Below are 21,515 nucleotides of genomic sequence, written 5' to 3' on the forward strand. Positions count from 1 at the left end.
AGAATTGACAACGTGCTGCGGTGCATGCTAATAGGAGGGCGAGTCTAGGACGGTCTGTAGTCCCGGCTGGCCTCCATCTGAACTGATGTTAAGAATTTCATTATCTCGCTAAGTAAATTGAGATTCAGGGTTCAAGTCCCCGTGGCCACGACTAGGGAGCTGTCCCAGGAGTGGAAACGGAGCCCAAGACACAACCTTTACCGGCTGGAATGCGGGCCGCGCTCTGCACCTCCACGCCTCTTCCTTCCCCGCGTTCACACGCGCCCAGCGCCCGGGCACGCCCCCGGGGCACACCGCGCTGTCTCTCCTCAGAAGATTCGTGGTATCCGAGGACGCCGGCTGCTGCGCTGTGCAGGGCCCCGTCCCCGCTGCGCCAGCGCCCTTCCTTCCTCCCGCTCCCGCTCACAATTCCCACGCGGGCCTCCTGGGGGACGCCGAGGCTCGGATCGGCACGGGCTCCTGTCTACACCGCAGGCGCCACGGCCTCCCGCAGAGCACGGAGCCCGCACCAGCCTGCGCACGCCACGCGCAGCGCGCACGCCGCCCCTGCGCGCCTGGCACGCACGCCACGCGCAGAGCGCACGCCACGCGCAGAGCGCACGCCACGCGCAGAGCGCACGCCACGCGCAGAGCGCACGCCACGCGCAGCGCGCACGCCACGCGCAGCGCGCACGCCACGCGCAGCGCGCACGCCACGCGCAGAGCGCACGCCGCCCCCGCGCGCCTGGCACGCCGCCTCCGCGCGCCTGGCACGCACGCCACACGCAGAGCGCACGCCACGCGCAGAGCGCACACCACGCGCAGGGCTCACGCCACGCACAGCGCGCACACCACACGCAGCGCTCACGCCACGCGCAGCGCGTAGCGCGCACGCCACACGCAGAGCTCACGCCGCCCCCACACGCCTGGCACGCACACCACGCGCAGAGCTCAAGCCACACACAGCGCGCACGCCACGCACAATGCTCACGCCACCCACAGTGCTCACGCCACCCCCGCACGCCTGGCACGCATGCCACGTGAAGAGCTCACGCCACGCGCAGAGCTCACACCACGTGAAGAGCTCACGCCACGCGCAGAGCTCACGCCGCCCCCCCCCCGCATGCCTGGCACGCACGCCACGCGCAGAGCGCACGCCACGCGCAGAGCGCCGCCCCCCGCGTGCCCCGCTCTGTTCCTGCCAGCAGCTCCCACGCGGCCAAAGCCAGGCTGCAGCTGCGGGCTGGACAGCGCACATTCCCCCCTCCCTGCTGCAGGGAAAGGAGGAGGAGGAGGAGGAAAAGCAAAGCAAGCAGACACCGCGGGAAAGGAAGGACGGCCCGGCCGTGCAGGACCGGCCGCGGCCCTCGCGCGCGCGAGTCCAGGAAGTGCTATCTGCACCAGCAGTTACCCATCTTCTCCTTGCAGATTTGGCTCGTAAGAGAGAGTGCCCACGCAGGGAAGATTCGGACTTTGGAAGCCCAAAGCCTTGATCTGAAGACCTAGGCCCTTCTGTCCTAAGGGCCGGTGAGCTTTCATTTTGGAAATTTAAATGATGATTAAGTTCTCATCCATTGATTGATTGATTTGCTCAAGGCTGGTGCTGTACATTTGAGCCACACTGCCAGCTAGGTTTTTTGGTATATATGCCTGTACTGGGCCTTGAACTCAAGGCCTAGGTACTGTCTCAGCTTTTTTGAGCTAGGGCAGTGCGCTACCATTTGAGCCACAGCTCCACTTGCGGCTTTCTGGATAAGGGTCTCAGTGACTCTTCTGCCTGGGCTGGCTGGCTTCGAATTGCCATCCTCAGATCTCAGCCTCCTGATTATAGTAGATTACAGGTATGTGTTGCCAGTGCTCAGGACTTTAAAAAAGGACCTAAAAGACTTTATCTGCCTCTTCCACCACGTGAGGACCTAGCAAGAAGACAGCAGGCGATAGCCAAAGAAAGTCGTCCCCAGATCACAACCACACTGGCACCTGACCTCGGAACTCCCAGCCTCCAGAACTGGAGGAAACAAACCTCTGACGCCTGAAAGCTATCTGATGTGCTATGTCTTATTACAGGATCCTGAGCAGATGAAATCTCAACTCTTGCCCTTTATGGTGAATGGAATTCATCAGAATAGCGTAAAGAGTGAGGTACAGATGTACGAAAAGCGTCGGAAATCATCATAAGGCATTTTCAGTCACATCGGTGCTCTCCTGTAGAAGCGTCTGCCACGGTGTGAACGGTGCACATGTGGGCAGTCCATTATGACAAATGCAGCTGAAGAACTGAATTGTATTCCAGTTCTATTCATTTACATGCAAGCTGAAGTAACCAAAAGTGAGTCGCAGCCACCATAGTGAATGAAAGAGACAGATAATATCCAAGAAATTCTGTTGTATTTATTTGGGATCTTCATGAATTTGATGTTTTACTGAACTTAGGCTTTCCATCCATGGTAAAAACTAGATATTTCTTCTGACAAAGTTACCAGAAATTCTGTTTCAATTAGCCAAACAACAGCTTTTAAAAAAAAAAAAAAAAGGCCTTTTTTGTGCTAAATGATTTGCCTTAGATGATCCAGAATCTAAACCATCCCTCAACAAATATGAAAAGTACAGGGAGTCCTAGCTCCATCAGTTCCCCATAGGTGCAAATATTGTACAAACACACGTCTCCTTCCTTACTTGAAAGGAAAAGATTCAGTCAAGATCCTCATGAATCTTTTCCAGTTTTAATCCCACAGGTTTTATTTGTATGCCATTAAACTCCAGACACTATAAGACAAGGACTGCAAACATAGATGCTATGCAGGCTACATCAGCAAAGTGTTGGGACACACTTGCCCTGGTCAGTCACACAGCTGCGAATTCTCACTTCAATTTTCTGATTTTCAAAGAGATCTTCTTTTACCAGTAATCTATGAGTTATGCAAAATTCATCCATGGGCAACATGTGACAGAGATTGTTCCAGCTAGATTATCATCAAAGATTATGGCAGTTTGGAGATTGCTCAAAAAAACCCACAAAAACATGGAAATAGCTTGTGTCCCAGTGATAGTACTCATGGGCTTTTCTCCCAATGAATGCAAGCTAGGATGCAGCAAAGACACCTGCACCACCATGTTCATTGCTGCACTGGTCACCAAAGCCAATTTCTGGAAACACCCAAATGCCCTTCAATAGTCAAATAGATCAAAAATGTGATTATATATATATATATATATATATATATATATATATATATACAAATTTTATTCATCCATTGGGAAGAAAAGTGTGTCATTTGCAGGGAAATAGATTTGGAAAAAATGCTGTTAAGTGAAGCAAGTCAGGCTTGGAGAGAGAAAGAACACATGTTTTCTCTCAAATGTAGAAGTTAGATGCAAATTTTAAACATAAATGAAAACATATACAGGTTCCATATCCGTATGTATACAAACAAACTGACTAAAGAATGGTATGCACAGTGGAGAATTCCAGTAGTATAACTCCTCCCAACAACTAACTTACCACGTAACAAAATGAATACCAGGAAGCTGAAATTCATTTCATCACGGGGGAGGGGTAGATAAATGGGAAGCCAAAGGGAGGGAATTCAATCGTAATATACTTCTATGAAAACAGCAGTAGGGGGGATGGGGGAGGTTGGGAGAGATGGGGAGGGTAATGAAAGGGTGGTACTGATCACGATGCATTGTTCTCATACACTGACACGTTGAATTGAGAGCCTATGGTACAACTACTTAAATAGAACAAAGTAAGTAAAGAATAAAAATCCTGGGGCCCTGAAACTCTGCCTCTCCACGTGAACTCTGGCCCATCCCTCCTGAACCTCAGCCAAGCTCTTCCTAGGCTGTCTAGTTTGTTTCTATTTCTCAATTCTCTTTCTGGGTCCCAAATGTGATTCACAGTGAAATGTCAGCAGTTGGATCAAGCCACCAAAATGGTGTGAAACTGACTGGTTTCTAATAGCCAGAACAGAGAAGAAAGAAATCACAATGCGCCACAGGTAATGGACAGATCCCTGTTATCAGTCATCAATCTCATCATCTATGGCACTATTAAGAAAACCCAAGTGTAAAGAGAGCCAAAGCTTCTGGAATTTATTAATAATCTCTGTTTCCTGGAAATAGATTCTACTTAGTTACTAATAAAACGACACATAATTGCTGCTTGGAAAAGCCTTAATCTTTTGTGGATACTTCTGAACAATTCAAAGCTCACTGCAGTAAGAGATTATGACCACCAGGTGGCAGGATAAAACCACCAAACAAGCTCAGACGGCAATGGAGGTGTGTGGACAGAAAAAAAAATCACTTTGGCTCAACATCAACTAAATCTACTTATTCTTTAATTTTCATCCCAGCTGATGTCTTTATAGTTTTCAATTATTATTTGAAATGTATTATAATTGTGGCTTAAGCCATTCACCCTGAAATAGGCCATAAATGATGAAATTTTTCAGTTACCTGCACTGCTCAGAGTTCTTGTTAAAGGGATTAAAATTACAAAGAAAATCTTTTTAATGAATTTTCCAAAGTAGCATTAATTATTATTAGTCTGTTTCCTTTATAGGCTCCTAGGAGTGACAACTGCTGTACTTTGTAAGAGAAACCCCAGATGACAAAAGTTTATGTTCTAGAGTCCTGCGGCTCTAGAGCAGTAGCACCTCAGCCTGGAGAAAAGGCAATCAATTTCTTTTTTAAATACAGGGCTTGTGCTGGGGATGTACCTCTTCCACTGGGCTACACAGACTTCTTGTACACATTTTTTGAGTGTGTGCTGGTCCTGGGCTTGAACTCAGGGCCTTCTGGCTTTTAGGTGATTATTGGAGATAAGAATCACATAGACTTTCTTGCCTGGTCTGGCTTTGAACCATGATCCTCATATCTCAGCCTCCTGAGTAACTAGGATTACAGGCATGAGCCACAGGTGCTCAGCCTACTATAATGATAGACAAAACTCTTTGTATAAATCTAGTAATAAAATAAGTCCAAATTTCCACTTTGGCTCCCAAAGTCCACCTGGAGGAAAGAAGCTTTTATTTATTTTTCAAATGTACATTCCTACTCCGGTCCAGAGAAAATGATCAGAATGTGTGGGAAAGAACATTTAGCCTCTTGCTAGATAAGGAAGGTGAGTAGCGGGATCCTGCTTTTTGGTTGATAGTGCTTTCACAGACTTCTTCCTTTGTAAGTCTGAGCACATTTAACTCAGATTTTAATACATCAAATCTAGAAATAGGGTTTTTTTTAATTTGCTGTCTTTAATTTTTTTCTGGCTTGGTCAAAAACTCAGAATCAAAGATACAGGTACAGTCAATTTACTTCCATGTTAGGCCTCTCTTTGGCCAAGATGTAAGATCCTTAACTTTAATTGATTTGGAATCCCTTCCCTTTTGTTAATTACAATGATGTTTTAGAATTCCTGGAAAAACAAAAGCTTTGAAGGGTAGGCCTGCTCCTGCTCTGGTGTGTCGCAGGCTGGCCTCGGCTCTGAAGGGCTAAGATCTCCACCTTTCTGTGTTTAGGTACACCTCTGGGTGAAGTGACCCCTGGACAAGGTGGATCTGCAGGGGATTGGGAGCTACCTGCTGTGGGCCAGGCCTTTTCCTTCACACCAAACAGGAAGTGCTCTGCACAGCTGATGAGCTCAGGGTCCAAGACAAACCTCAACCAAAACTCCGCTCCACAGATAACTATTGCTGATCATTTCCCCTATTCAATGTTCTTTCCTCTTATTATATAACAAAGTACTTCTAACTCACCTCTACTGTACTCTCTCAACTCCTCTAACTTTCTTACTCTTCAATGATTCTAAATGACTTGAAAAGCATTTATAGTCGCATGCATTTCTCAGTCTTTAAGTCACACCGGCAAAGATGTGATCTTGCCAAGATTAACACCAGGCGATTCTGAACCATTTTAGGCTAACTTCCTCGTGCCAGCCATACTGCAACAGCTATGTTATAAGGTGAGAATTCAGCGAAGCCACATTTTGAGAGGTCAAATCTTGGAGACTTTACTGGAGGGCTAGTGGTGTGCAGGCAGCCAATTGTTACAAAGGCCTACAGCCTACAAATATACTTAACACAGTTAGGAAGCAGGCCAGAGAAGAAAGAAAGAACAAAAACAACACCAACCAACCAATTCAGCTCCAATGGAGAGCTGAAGTGGGACACCACGGTGACCAGAGGAGAGCCAGGAGACCGGAGACAGGACACGAACACGGAGACACATGGCATGACGTAACAGCGCCTGAGCTGCTCCAGACCTATATAGGGTCAGGTCAGGGGGCAGGTCACAGGAAGCTCCCAGTCCCAGGAACTAGACTGACAGGTTCAGTAACCAGTTGCCCAAGTGCACGCCCCTGTCTCCAGGGCTTCAAGCACACCCATCACCTACGGGTGGACTGCCCCTTCCCCCACCATGCCAGACAGACCCTCCCTCTAACCACGTGGCCCATATGGCACTGGCCAGACCTGACCTCCCCACTTCAGGCTCACAATAGACATGGGCCAGCTCTGGTTTCCTTGTATTGGAAGCTGTTATGGCCTGTGACAGAGCCCTGGACTGAACACCAGATCTGTGACTCACAGACGGATCACCTCCAGCAACCTGTGTTCTCTGTGCCTTCCTTTCCTCATCTGTAACGTGGGATAACAGTACCTCTCACAGACAGAGGTTTAAAGAATTAAATGATAAAACATATGTTTTTAAACACCTAGAATGGGGTGTGGCTTAAGTTTAGAACACTTTTAAGGCGTTCAAGAATCAGATCTTAAATCATTCTAAAGCCAACCATGTTTTCTCACATTACATGACGAAAGTACTACCCATGATGTTCCCTGTTTTGGGTTTGGTTTTTTTTTTTGACCAAATGACTCATGGTTAGACCAGATAATGCTATAGAAACTGACGTGCACATACGCAAATCTTTGTAATCCATCAAAATAGTGTGTGCCTCAAATTCTTTATTACTGCATCAAACAACCTTCCATTGGTTCTCATTTATTGATACATACACTTATTTCTCTTCTCTGGCTTTATTTTTAGACAGTCTCACTGTGTAGTTCAGGTTAGCTGGAATTTATGATCCTCCTTCCTCAGCCTGCCAGGTTCTTGGATTACAAGTATTCCTCACGAAGCCCAACTAAACCTCTAGATAACATACACTTCACTGGACGGAAATATATTAACTCAGGTTTGCAAGATACAGTTATGGGTGTGTGTGTGTGTGTGTGTGTGTGTGTGTGTGTGTGTGTGTGTGTGTGTGTGTGTGTGTGTGTGTGTGTGTGTGTGTGTGTGTGTGTGTGTGTGTGTGTTGAGGGACAGAAGGCTTCTGAAGCAAAATAAAGATACAGTTATGGGGTGTGTGTGTGTGTGTGTGTGTGTGTGTGTGTGTGTGTGTGTGTGTGTGTGTGTGTGTTGAGGGACAGAAGGCTTCTGAAGCAAAATAAAGCTACCAATCACTCCTTAGCCAGGTAACTATGTGTGCATTGATTTAGAATCCTTCCACAGATCATTCTTGCTGGTGTGAAGAAGCTTTCTTGCCCTGGGTGTTTCATTCATCATCTTTAGCTTGCACTGGAAGGGGAGGGGGAAAAAGCTGGCTGTTCACCTCTCTCTAAAGATCAAATCCACCGTGCTCAAGACAAATTGCTTCCTTCTTACAGGTTGAAAAAAACGTATCTACTATTGAGTCCTAATGAAGATATATGACTTCAAATACAGAGATTCCAGGTACAGCTTCGCAGTGAATCTCAGAGAGGTCAGGAAGGCTGCCCGTCAGAGGTTTCTGCTGCCTAGAATCCATCCCTTACACGGGGCTCAGGCTCTTGGCAGGCTGTGCTAACCAGCAGCCTGAGAGGATCAAAGGAGGGTCACCCTCTCCAGGAGACTAACATCTCTGACACAGCAGAGCCAGCAGATGAGATTCCCCGCTTAAAGGCCATCCCTCTCCAATCCCTTCATGTGCTGTATTCAGAGAAGGAGACCAAAAGAGCCCAAAATGACAGTAGGAAATGCTTTTGACAGATGGTTCACCAACAGTTCTCCTTTGTCCTGTCCTGGGAAGACCAGTGGCCACGGGCTATTCTCCTAGACAAGAAGACACTCAGGGAAAGACATCTAGGTGCCGAAGAGCTCTACCCTCCAGTCAATCAAGTATAAATGAAGGGCCACTTGGAAGGACTGATGCTAGGTTAGCTCTCTCTTTTCTTCTAGGACCTCAAAGTGGTCTTCATCTCAGCCAGGGGTCTTCATGGCATCTTTGTGGGGAAAGGCAGAGCAAATGAGGTGTGGCGCTCTGAGAGATTCTCACTCAGCAAGGCAGTGGCCGACAAGGGGAAATGGATTTGATTTTTCATGGCTGCATTCCACTTTCTTCAACATAGACAATTGATCCTGGATGACCACAGCACAGTTTCCTGGAAATTTCCTGGAAGTGTCCAGATGGAAATTCAACAGGGAAAGCATCCTCCTTAAAGTTTTTATGGGCCTCAGGATACTCCTGGCCATACTTATTTCTGACTCTGGGAAGCTACAAACTCCAATCCAGGAGTTTGAAACACTGGTTCTATAGCCAGGCACTAGTGGCTCAGCCTGTAATCCTAGAAATCAGGGGACTGAGATCAAAGGAGCCATGGTTGAGGCTAGCCCAGGTGAAAAGACCAGGAGACAGATCTTCAAGTAAAGCAAAAACCCAGAAATGAAGCCATGGCTCCAGTGGTAGAGTGCCAGCCTTCACCAGAAAAAGCTAAGGAGAGCTGGAGTCCACAAGTTCAAGCCCCAGGAGTGGCAGGGGGAAAAAAGAACTAGCTTTGTGGAAGCCCCTGAGGAGCACTGAAGAGAAAGATGAGCCACCCAGAAATGTTTGAAGCCTATCTGATTAAAGGACACATGGTTTATACCGATGTGCATGTTCTCTCTCTCTCTCTCTCTCTCTCTCTCTCTCTCTCTCTCTCTCTGTGCAACATTTTTAAATTTTTCACCGCAGAGCAGTTACAGTTTCCTAAGGCAGGCAATGAGTACATTTCTTTTTGGACCCCTTCCCTAGCTTCCTCACAGTTTTTCCCTCTTGACCCCATCCCATAAGTTATATAGTTCATTATCAACCCTGTGTCTAGCAAGTATCATTGTTGCATTTGATCACCCCTGTCCCACCATTTCTGTGCTCCCCCCTTACCCTCCCCAAAACAGATAAACTTACATACAAAAGTCCAGAAGCAAAAACAGCAACAAAGGAGAAAAACAATAACAAGAAACCTTTTGTTTCCATTTCTTGGAGTTCATTTTAAGAAATACCATTTTATATGATCATAGGCACATCACTGAGTCTTTGTGATCCTCTCCTAAGAATATTCACTATGTGAATGTCTAGAGTCTTGTATAATTTATTATGTCTAAGTGTATTTTGGGGGGGGGGGGGGGTCCGGTCATGGGGCTTGAACTCTGGGCCTGGGCGCTGTCCCTCAGCTCTTCAGCTCAAGGCTAGCACTCTACCACTTGAGCCACAGCGCCACATCAGGCTTTTTTCTTTTTGCTTATGTGGTGCTGAGGAATCGAACCCAGGGCCTCAGGCATGCAAGGCAAGTGCTCTACCACTGAGCCACCTTCCCAGCCCGTCTAAGTGTATTTTTATAGGCACATTGTAGTTACAACAACTGAGAGAAACCATGCAACCTATGTTTTTCTGGGTCTGGCTTACTTCACTTAATATAAATGTTTCCAAGTCTTTCCATTTCCTTACAAATGGTACTATATCATTCTTTCTCATTGAAGCATGGAATTCCATTGTGTATGTATTCCACATTTTCTCGATCCATTTGTCCATTGAGAGGCATCTGGGTTGATTCCATATCTTGGCTATGTCAAACAATGCTGCAATGAACATGGTTGTGCTGGTGGTTTTAGTGTGGCCTTGTCTATGGTCATTTGGGTAAATGTCCAGGAGTGGAATTTCTGGGTCATAGGGAAGCTCTGTGTTTAATCCTTTTTTAAAAATATGTTTTTGATTGTAAAAATACTGTACAGAAGGGTTACAGTTACATGAGCAAGGTAATGAGTATTTTTCCTATCAAGCATTGTTACCTCCTCCTTTGTTTTTCCCTTACCATTCCTTCTCTCCCACCTCCACAACTACACCCCCCCTCATGTTTAGTCTTTTGAGGAACCTGTATGCTGCTTTCCAGAGTAGTTGAACAAGTTTACATTCCACCAACGGTGTAGAAGCATTCCCTTTGGCCACATCCCCCCCCATCCCCCCCCCATCTGTTATTGTTAGTTTTCTTGATAATGGCCATTCTAACTGGGGTCTGCACCATTTTTTTTCTAGTATTGAAGTTTAAACTCAGGGCCTCGAACTTGCTTAGCTTGCTTGCCTAAGTGAGCCATGCCCCCAGCCTTACTTTTAGACAGTTATTTTGGACATGAAGACTGGAAGACATTTTTACCCAAGCTGGCTTTAAACTGCTATTCTCTGGATCTCAACCTCAACAGCTAGGATTGTAGTAGGGGGGAATTACAAGGGTGAACCACTGTCCCTGGCTAATTCTACACCCTTTAAATATAAAGAGCAGAAGCACAAAGAAGTAGTGGGAGAATGAATTGTAAAAACAAAAAGGTAAAACAGAAAGCTGGTACCTGGGGCAGGAGTGGGGGTTGAAAGGAAAAGGAAGTGAATTTGGAATATCCTGGTACCAAGCAGACACTTGCAAAGGGAGCTGCCTTCATCCATACAAACCCCGGGTGGACGTGTTCATTGGCTGATTATGGGTCTCTCTGTCTTTGAACCTCATTTTCTTGTAACTGTAAGACGATAGGCAATGTGACTATTGATCTTTTGTCATAAACACACTTATCCTCCTGCAAATTAACCTGAATGATTATTTTATCTTTAAGTAGTTGCACAAAAGGGTTTCAATTCAACACGTCAGTTTACGAGTACCTAAAAACCAAACACACACACACACAAACTTTATTTTCATAAAACAACTCTTTCAAGTCTAATTTTAAAGCACTGAAAAATGTAAAATTTTATGGATCTGGAATATATTTCAAGGCTCTCAAGACAACAGCCAGTGGCTCAGGCCTGTAACCCTAGCTACCTCCGCAGGCTGAGATCTAAGGGTCAAAGTGCCAAGCCGGCCAGGGCAGGAAAGTCCATGGAAAAGCTTATCTTCAATTAACCACGAACAAACAGGAAGTGCAACTGTGGCTTACGTGGAAGATCACCAGCCTGAACAAAACAGCTCGGAGCAGAGAACCCAGGCCTGGAGTTCAGTGCCACCCGTTTAAAAAAAATATCCATACATCCTTCTTACAGAATATTAACTGAATACTTGTCAGCAATAAGAGTGAGGATTTCACAATATTCACCAGGTTATTACTAAGAGAGGAGCGAGTTACTAACACATAAAATTCCAGTTGTAATAAACAAACGCAGATAGAACAGGGCATGCTGAAGTTCATTTCATGAACTTCCTGGTCGTAAATGTTAGGCAGTGTGCGCTCCTTCCACGCCAGGTGGATGTGCGTGGGACTCGTGACCGCTTTGACCAATAGAATGTGGCACGGGTGATGTGGAGTGACTTCTGTGCTCACTCTTCAGGTGTGTGCTTTGATCTATGAGATCACCTCCTCTCCTTGTTGACCTTTGCCCCCTAGGAGACAGCTTGAGTCAGGCTACTGGAGGGTAGGGAGGGGATCACACAGGATGGAAAAACTGCCAAGGGCCATAAGAAACCATCCCTCATCTAGGTGACAACAACTACTTGAACACACCAGCACAGAGCTACGCAGACCCATCTCTGTAGTACACTCTGATTCTGCACACAAGGAAATCCTTGCTAGAAGCCACTCAACCTAGAGAATGCTTGTTAACCTAGCGAGAGAAAACAGGCAGGCACACAAAATCTATTTCATTGGCTACCAAATGGACCGACTCAATAAGGAAATGGGTAGGAGAGCTGGGGCTTTTCTTTTAGTCTCCATTTTTAAGTTCTGACTGCCGATGAAGTTGGTCTCCATGTATTTCTATTCAGGATAACTGTGATTGATTGCTTACATCTGTTCCTACCACCACCACCTCCACACACACCATGTACATCTGACCCCTACATAATCACCAATTTAACACAATTGCGTCTATTAGACACAACCCCGGAGTGGTCGCGGTCTTCACCCCCTTTCTCCATGAGGTGTCACCCGGAGCAGCAGGCCGGACAGCATCTCCCCAGGCATCCTGGTGCCCACTCACACAGCCTGTGCCACAATCTTGCCCTCTGCTGCACTTGCAAGATGAGAATTTGCCTAGAAAGCTCCTGACAGCACTCAGACTCTCAGAGAAGATCCCAGAGCAAAGGAGACCTGAGTGAAGAACCACAGCGGTGTGTACATCGGAATGGAGGGGGGCATTTACCAGGCTCTCAGAGGCTGCCTCTCAAGGGCCCATTTCTTGGGGAGTCTCCTAAAGGTGACAGGAAATGACCATAAAGACACCTTACCTTAGTCCCCAGAGGTAGTCTTCAGACCTTCGACCTACTGGCCATGTTTTTAGTGACACTGTAAGAGACCAAAGCTGCATTTGCTGGGTCTGGGAGGGAACGGAAAGCCCCCAGTTCCCAAGCTGTGCCGTTTGATCTGAGCTCTTCCCCGCTATCATCCCTTTGAAATCAACAAGAAAGGCCAGATTCTTGAAAAACAATCTTGTGTGAAGGCAAACTGCTCCTCAAGCAAACAGTATCTTCTTATTTTCTTGAAGCAAACAGCCTCAACATTCAGGAGACTACCTTGTTTCCCGCTTCAATAATAAAGTGATAACCAAAAACTTCCCCAGAATGCCTCCTGAGCCAAAGGCTGAGCTAATAATCGACAGGGCTACACCTGGGTCGCGGTTAATTCTGTGCACCTTTGTCGTCCCCTGCCTCCTTTCTCCCTAGTTAATCTGAGGCCGGTGTAGGTCTCTACCCCCAGAAAATGGCTGAAGATGTACTGAAGCGCAGACTTCTCACAGCTACCATATAACAAATTTCCTTTCCCCGCCCTTCACTGAGTCTCTTCATTTTGGAATATGAGGGTGAGTGACCAGACCTAACTTGGGGCTCCTGGACTTCGGATTTGCGCGTTCTAACCAACAGGTTCTATTATCCCACCGTGATTTACATATGGCCCCAGGATTCTTTCAGAATGATACTGCCACAAAACTGCAAGAAATATCTCCTCTATGGACAGAAGGGAACCTTACTGCATTGTTGGTGGGAATTTAAACTTGTTCAACCACTTTGGAAAGTAGTATGGAGGTTCCTCAAAGGACTCCACACAGGGGCTGGGAAGGTGGCTCAGTGGTAGAGCGCTTGCCTTGCATGCCTGAGGCCCTGGGTTAGATTCCTCAGCACCACATAAGCATAAAAGAAAAAAGCCAGAAGTGGTGCTATGACTCAAGTGGTAGAGCGCTAGCCTTGAGCTGAAGAGCTGAGAGACAGTGCCCAGGCCCAGAGTTCAGGCCCCACAACCGGACCCAAAAAAAAAAAAAAAACTCCACATCGAGCTCCCCTATGACCCAGCAATCCCACTTTTGGGTATTTACCCAAATGATCACAAACAAGGCCACACTAAAGCTACCAGCACGACTATGTTTATTGCAGCCTTATTTACCATAGCTAAGATATGGAACCAACCCCTGATGCCTCCATCAGAAAGAATGACATTGCCCCATTTGTTAGGAAATGGAAAGACTTGGAAAAAAACATATTAAGTAAGCCAGGCCCAAAGAAACATAGGTCCCATGGTTTCCCTTATTTGCAATAACTAGTATATGTCTGAGTTAAGCAGAAAAGGTCAGATAAGTTGATGTTAGGTGAAATGAACCCCAAGATATAAGTATTCAAATGTTTTTCCTTTCATGCGATTGTTTCTAACACATTTATAAGATGATTTCTTTGTTGCTTTGTATGTCCCTCCCCCACGGTATAACCTCTGCTTTCACTGTATTTGATGTTGGTATAATTTGTGGAGGGGAAGGGAAAAAACAAATCGTTTAGGGATACAGGTGGACCCATTGCAATAATGAGATGCACAAGTCATTATGTCAAAAACTAACTTTACAACTTTGGGGGGGGGATGGAATGGGAAGGGATTGGAAGGGGAAACAAAGAAGGAGGCAACAATGCTTGATAAGAAATGTACTCATTATCTTGCCCATGTAAATGTAACCCCTCTGTACGGTATTTTCACAAGAAAGAAAGAAAGGAAGGAAGGAAGTAGAAAGGAAGGAAGGAAGGAAGGAAGGAAGAAAGAAAGAAAGAAAGAAAGAAAGAAAGAAAGAAAGAAAGAAAGAAAGAAAGAAAGAAAGAAAGAAAGAAAGAAAGAAAGAAAGTTAGTTCTGGATTGGGACATGGTCCAGAACAGCACATCAGTAGGACCTTATTTGAATAAGGTCTGTGGATTCAGTAATAAATAGTATTGTAGCTGTGTTGGTGTTTCTCATTTTGGACTAGGATTATATACCACATCATGATTTGGGAAATCTCGCTAAACAATACGAGAATCCTATATTTGAGACACTTCTTTTAAAACTTGAAAATGTCAGTAGGATGGAAGATGATAATTACTAGCAGATACTCCCTGAAATTATGCAAAGAAATCCATGCCCTGCTTAGTAGCTATTGGCTGAGGAGGACACATATTCCTTTTTTTTTTTTTTTTTTTTTTTGCCAGTCCTTGGGCTTGAACTCTGGGCCTGGGCACTATCCCTGAGCTTCTTTTGCTCGAAGCTAGCACTCTACCAGTTGAGCCACAGTGCCACTAATGGCTCTTTCTGTGTATGTGGTACTGAGAAATCGAACCCAGGGCTTCATGCATGCTAGGCAAACACTCTACCACTGAGCCACCTTCCCAGCCTAGGATAAATATTCCTAATGCTAGTTTTAGGCAACTTAAGTTCTCCCAAATATAGTCTCATCTTCATTTTGATTATGTCACAAAATCAGTAGAAATTTTCTAAGTAGTGCTGCTCGCCATTCATTTGGATCATGCATTGTAAAATAACTTACACGGTGCTTTTTCTTTTGCAGGACAGGAGAGTGGTCTAGCTTTCAAAGGGGTAGCTTTGTGTTTTAAAATCAACTGAAGAAGAATCACCTAGAAAACTTGTTTTCTTTTTTTAAAAAAATGGTGATGTCCAAGTCCCACATTAAACCTACAGGCACAATCTACAGGTGTGGGTTGTTTGTATATCATTCTGTAAGAGACAATTTAGAAGATGCCTTTGCAGGTTAAGTGAATTAACTAAAAGTCCTCCTCTCCCCCATTGTAGTTGGGCCTTTGATCTGATAACCAAGGAAAACCCATTCATTGATAACATCTGGTGTGAAGAGCAACCTACCCCTCACACAGTCGATGTCTTATTGTTATTATCTTAAAACAGCCAAAATTTTAGGAAACCACCTTGCTCCTTTTCTATTCTAATAATAAAGTAGTAACTTGTCTGGAATTCCTTTAAGGACAAAGAGTAAGCTAATGGTCAACTAGGCCACATACCTGTGGCCTGGACTGGTGTAGCTATGTGGACCTTTCTTGCTCCCTGCCTTCAATTCTCTCTATTTAATCTGAAGGCACTGTGTACAGAGGAAAATGGCTGAAGATGTACTAAAGTGCTGTCTATCTTCCATGGCTGCCCTGGAAGACATAATGTAATGAATATAATAAGCATGTAGGAAACCTCCGTTCTCTGCACTTCACCGGCCTCTTTATTTGGAACATGGGGCAAGTGGGTGGTCCGAACTTGGAACTCCTGGACTTTAGGACTGGGGTCTAAAAACAGAGCTTCAATTCTGCAATTAAGCGCACTAAGAAAGTGTGAAAACCACACTTTCAGAAACAACTGTTGGCCAACCCGGATTCATTGACCACTAGATGGTGCCAGGAACTCAAAGATGTGACTTTCTGGACCACTATACATTTACCTATCCCTCCCCACCTTTAACTTTTAGAAAAGGATTACATCACACTAAGCCACCATTCCACTCACTGTCAGCTTAGAGTGTCCCCTCAAAATGATCATGGTTTTAATAGACAGGAGTTTTGCCCTTCGCTTCTTACCTCCTAAGTACAAATGTTGAGAATGTCCACCGTGTGTGCTGGCAATGAGCCATCAGATACGAATCGGGTAAATTCCACAACTAATCATTTGTGCTTCCCTTTTATTTATTTATTTATTTATTTATTTATTTATTTATTTATTTATTTATTTTTGTCCATCATGGGGCTTGAACTTGAGGTCTTTTTTGCTCAAGGCCTGCTCTCTATCACTTTGAGCTCCAGCGCCACTTCCAAGTTTCTAGTGCGCTGGCTCTGAACCATGACCCTCAGATCTCAGCCTCCTGAGTGGCTAGGGTGATAGTGGTGAGCCATCAGCACCCAGCTAATTTATCATTTGTACCTTCTGATTGCTCCCAATGGCCAGAACTTCAAATGTGAACAGGAATCATTGGCGTATTTTTCTTAACTCCTGGGGGCAAAGGCACTTGTCTACATCTTAGCTATTTCCTTCTTCCTTCTTCTTCACTTGCATTTTTGCATATTAAAATTGTAATGCAGATAGCAAGCTCATTTCAAAGGTTCTCTGGAAAATCCACACAGTTGAAATCTGTGTGAGGACATTGTATTTATCACTACATGTGCTTGATTATTATTAAATATGCATTGAACAGAAATGCCTAGCCAATTAAATGAGACAAATACTGTACTTCTTTGACTAATGCTTGTCTTAGTCTGCTTCCACTGCTATAACGAAGTATCTCAGAATGGGTAACTTATAAAGAAGAGAACATGATTTCCTCACTCTTGTGAGAGCTTAAGGGCTGAAGACCAAGATGCCAGCATTCTGTCTGGTTCTAACTGGAACAGGCATCTAATTATATAACTGTGGTTTAGGGCCAGATAATGAATTCAGTTTATTGCTTGCTTTTAGTTGCACAAGTTTTAACAAGACTCCCTCCCCCCACTCCCACCCCGCCCTTTTTTTCTCTCTTCGTCTCTCTTTCTTCCTTCCTTCCTTATTCCCACCTGCCCCACCATTCCCACATACTTGAGAACTTTCTTTCTAGATCCAGGCAAGGCCATCAACTCTGGCCAGGGAGAGAGGAACAGGGTGAGTTACAAGTTCAGAAGTGGCACATTAGGAAACAAGTGGAGCCCAGACCACCATCTGACCGGAAGTCAGGCCTTAGCACCTGCACCCAGAAACCGCTGCTTCTGGGCTTTCCTTTGGAAGCCATCTGTGTGTGTGTGTGTGTGTGTGTGTGTGTGTGTGTGTGTGTGTGTGTGTGTGTGTGTGTGTGTGTGTGTGTGTGTGTGTACAATTCTCATTTTGCCAAGCAAAATTAATAAGCCTTTACCTCCTTTTCACTAAAACTCTGCTTCCAGTATTTGGGAGTTGACGGTGACTTCCATGGAGGAAAGTTGGAGGAAACATAGTGAAGGCTTTCTTGCTGTCTCCCCGGTGCAGAAGGCAGGAGGAAAAGTCAATGAACACTGTCAGAAACCTCTTTATTTTTGTGCCGGCACTGGGCCTTGAACTCAGGGCCTTGCCTTCTTACATAGCTTTTTTGCTCAAGGCTGGCACTCTCCACTTGATCCCTGGCTCCACTTCCAGCTTCTTGGTGGTTAATTGAAGATGAGAGTCTTGCTGACTTTCTTAACCTGAGCTAACTTTGAACCCAGATCCTTAGATCTCAGATGCCTGAGTAGCTAGGATCACAGGTATGAGCCACTGGTGACAGGCTTTGAGAAACTTCTTTTTATAAAAGCCTTAATCTCCAAAAAAAAAGTCTAAGTTCTTGCGGCCCAAGAAGTCTTACCTCTCAAAAGCATCCTATTGGCAATACCTCAATTTTGAAGGAGAAAATTCAAACCATAGCGACTCTGTGATTATGATGGATCTGAGCACTGGGGCATGCGCACTAATACAGGGACACAAGGCTGAACAACACAAGAAAAAAGCAGCAAGGAAATAAACGGACAAAACAATGATAGAAAGCAACAACGAATAACAAAACAGAGAGGTTGTCATCTCTACACAAGGTGAGATGACCCTTAAGAGTGTGCTCACATATTCCTTCCCGTTTTGAAGAAAATATTCTTTTATGGATTCATTGAATCTTTGTATTTTTTTTTTAGTCTCCATTTGGTTAATTTAGTTTTTCTTTCTCTAAGAAAAAAAAAAAAAACCACAAGGAGAAAGAGATGGTGACCGAAGCCCATAATAATCCTTAGTGCCATAATAATCCTTAGTGCCATAATAATCCTTAGTGCCATAATAATCCTTAGTGCTTGGGAAGATTACGGTTTGTGGCCTGGACAGCAAAGCCCTGGAAACTCCATTTCCCCAGGCAGTGTCTCCTGTTCTCCTTTCTCTAAATCACGTTAACCCATTTCCTTCGTCGCTACCCTCTTAACTGAACACCAGTAGTGTATTACTTCCATAGAGTGATGAATTCACAGAAGTCAACTAAGGAGAAGTGGGGGAGGTAGAAATCCTGAGCAGTACGAGCCCACTGTCTCCTAGGAAGGCAGGCCATCTGAAGTGGAGTGGGGCCTCGAAGCTGTGAGTAAGGCTCTGAGAATGTCAGATAAGAGGAAGCTCTTAGGTAAGGCGGGCGGAGGATGGTCTCAGCCGTCACGCCGCAAGCTGCTGTGGTCATTTTGTGACCTGCAGATGTGAGTGGTGGGTGTGGCTGCCCTGTCTGAGCAGGCTCTGGAAGAGAGACGGTGATCTAGCACTTGTGGGAAGAGCAGAGGCCACTGGGACAGCCATTGGCTGCCTAAGTATATGGCTGTGTGAAGTCCCTTCCTGCTACTCCCCAGAGTCTCTTTGAAATTGGCCTTTCGGAGATGGAGGACAAACAGCAGGCTGCAGCAGCAAAGAGAAGAAGGCACCGCACCCTGCAGGCCCACCTAATGCCATGGAGGAAGCCCGGGGACCCGGCGCTGGGATTGTAAGTGATGGTTTTCAAGGCTGGGCTGGCATGTCTGAGGGTGGAGGGCTGTCGCTGAGCCTTGGGACGTCTTTGGGGAGCCTCAGGATGGATTATCTCCATGGAGTAGAGCTTCAGTTGTCCCTTCGAGGCATTTTCCTTGTGTGTCATCCTGAGCAACGCGAGAATGCTACTACAGACTTGAATGTACAGACTTGAATGTACTCGGGAAGCTTTTAGACACAGGCTTCTTCTGTTGCATAAAAGAACTGGGAGAGGCTGAGTTCTTGAAGTTGAAGCATTGGTGCGGAGGGGGCTGTGCAGAAGCGTGGCTTGTTGTCAGGCTGTGGCTGAGCCTCAGCCTCTTCAGAGCCAGGCATTTCCTGTTGAAGGTTACCTCTGTCACCTTGCCCTATTCGCTCTGCAGGGTGGGGGAATGGTTTCAAGCTCCTTTCAATCCAGAAAGCTAGGTTTGGCTTGGGATTAGTTGCCTTTGAGTTCCTGACCTGCAGGCACTATGGCTTAGGTTTTTGGTGTAGAGAGCTTTCTAGTCTTAAGTTTTGCAGAGAAACAACTACGTGTAGAGGGCTGTTTGTTTGTGGGGGTGGCAGCTCTAGAGTTTGAACTCAGGGTCTTGCTCTCCCAAGGCAGATACTCTACCACGTCAATCAGGACTCCAGCCCTTTCTGCTTTGTTTTTCAAATAGAGTCTTGCATTGATGCTTGGGCCAGTTTCAACCGTGTTCCTCCTATTTAAGATCCCACATAGCCGGGATGACAGGCTGATATCACTACCGCCACCTGGAGGTTGACTTGCGAATTTCATAAACTCCTTTTTCGGTCGGTCTTGTCTTAAACCTTGAGAGAACCTTAGATTCTGAGCTGCCACCTGATAGAGGCTCTAAGACAATTTTTGTTGTTCCAATTCCAACAATTTTTAAATCAAAGACAGATTAAAGACTTTTCTGGGGGTTTTGAAGCTCAGGACAATAAGAAGAATGTGTCCAGAAATTATTCAAAGACATTACATGTGCACACACACACACACACACACACACACACACACACACACACACACACACACACACACTGTCTGAGTGTGTGTGTATATAAAGTGTAAATGGGTTAAGGTTATCAGGAGCTTTGTTTTCCTTTGAGGGAGACTGTGTAACAGGCACAGGACTTTGGAATCTCCTGACCTGCATCTAAAACTGTGGTCTGTTGCCATTTATTCTCAGAATAGAATAGAGATGACAAGAATAGGGATGTCTCCCATAGAGGAAGTATGAGATTTGTGGTTGCCCAGGGCAGAGTGGAAGTGGGAGGGGGAGGGGAGGTGTCTGCTCTTGAGTAAAAGGAGGGATGAAATGTGCTAAAATTAGAGAACCGGGAGCGTTGCACAACTCTGTAAATATACTAAAAGCCACTGGATTGTACACTTGAAACAGGAGAGCTTGGTGCTGTATAAATTCCACCTTCATTAGATAGTTTACAAACCGCTCTAAAAAGAGATAACTTGTTATTTGACATAAAGCCCTATTATTTTATTGCAAGTGTTGATTAAAAATAATTATTGCACCTAACAGGTTATGTCACTAACACATAGATGGTTCATTTTCCTAGCACAGTAAAATTAAGCAAAGGGTGCAATTTTTCCAAACAAAATATGTACTGGCCCTGGAATCCAATTGCAAATTTTAAGGAGGAAACCCATAAAATTCAGAGATTGAGAAAATGTTAGCACTGTTATTGATGACAGAAGCTACGACAAATAGAACCTGAGAATGAAATTTATACCACGTGAACACATGGTTGGTTTATTTTTATTTTATTATTTATTATTATATTTGATTATATGTTATGTTTATATATTTTTTTATTTTTTAATTTTATTTTATTGTAAAATGCTATACAAAGGGGTGACAGTTACATGAGTAAGGTAATGAGTCCATTTCTTGTCCGGTATTGTTACCCTCTCCTTTGTTGTTCTCCCATTATCCCTTCCCTCCCCCTCCTCCCTATTCCTGCTCCCCCCTCTCTTCCCCTTCCCCCCCCCCACAAAGTTGTAAAGTTCATTTCCAATCTAGTGTCTTGTGGGTATCATTGTTGCAATGGGTCATCCTGTGTCCTTGTCTCAGCATATATTGTATTTATTATATCCTGGGGCTTGAGCTCAGGGCCTAGGTGTTGTCCCTGGGCTTTTGTGCTCAAGGCTTATGCTCTACCACTAGAGCCACAGCTTCACCTCCAGCTTTTTTGATGGTTAATTGGAGATCTAAGAGTCTCATGGATGGACTGGGAAGGTGGCTCAGTGGTAGAGCGCTTGCCTCACATGCTTGAGGCCCTGGGTTCAAATCCTCAGCACCACATAAGCAGAAAAAGCCAGAAGTGGCGCTGTGGCTCTTGAGCTGAAGAGCTGAGGGACAGCGCCCAGGCCTGGAGTTCAGGCCCCATGACCAACAACAACAACAACAACAAAAAAGAGTCTCATGGACTTTCCAGCCCAAGCTGGCTTTGAACCTCAATCCTGGGATCTCAGCCTCCTGAGTAACTAGGATTACAGATGAAC

The 21,515-nt window shown here is 45.2% G+C and overlaps 1 protein-coding gene across 1 annotated transcript in view; it reads left to right on the forward strand.

The window, feature by feature from the left end:
- Window positions 1–18,849: 18,849 nt before the first annotated feature.
- The window catches only part of LOC138818230 (GRAM domain-containing protein 2B), a 103,069-nt gene continuing 100,403 nt past the window's right edge, over window positions 18,850–21,515 (forward strand). The window contains exon 1 of the mRNA XM_070009248.1: window positions 18,850–18,968. Within this exon, the coding sequence (XP_069865349.1) occupies window positions 18,865–18,968 (104 nt within the window). The 5' untranslated portion in view covers window positions 18,850–18,864. The remainder of the gene's footprint in view (window positions 18,969–21,515) is intronic.

The sequence above is a fragment of the Dipodomys merriami genome, unplaced genomic scaffold (assembly GCF_024711535.1).
Source record: "Dipodomys merriami isolate MVZ:Mamm:240054 unplaced genomic scaffold, mDipMer1.0.p SCAF_72, whole genome shotgun sequence".
In the NCBI taxonomy this organism is placed as follows: domain Eukaryota; kingdom Metazoa; phylum Chordata; class Mammalia; order Rodentia; family Heteromyidae; genus Dipodomys; species Dipodomys merriami.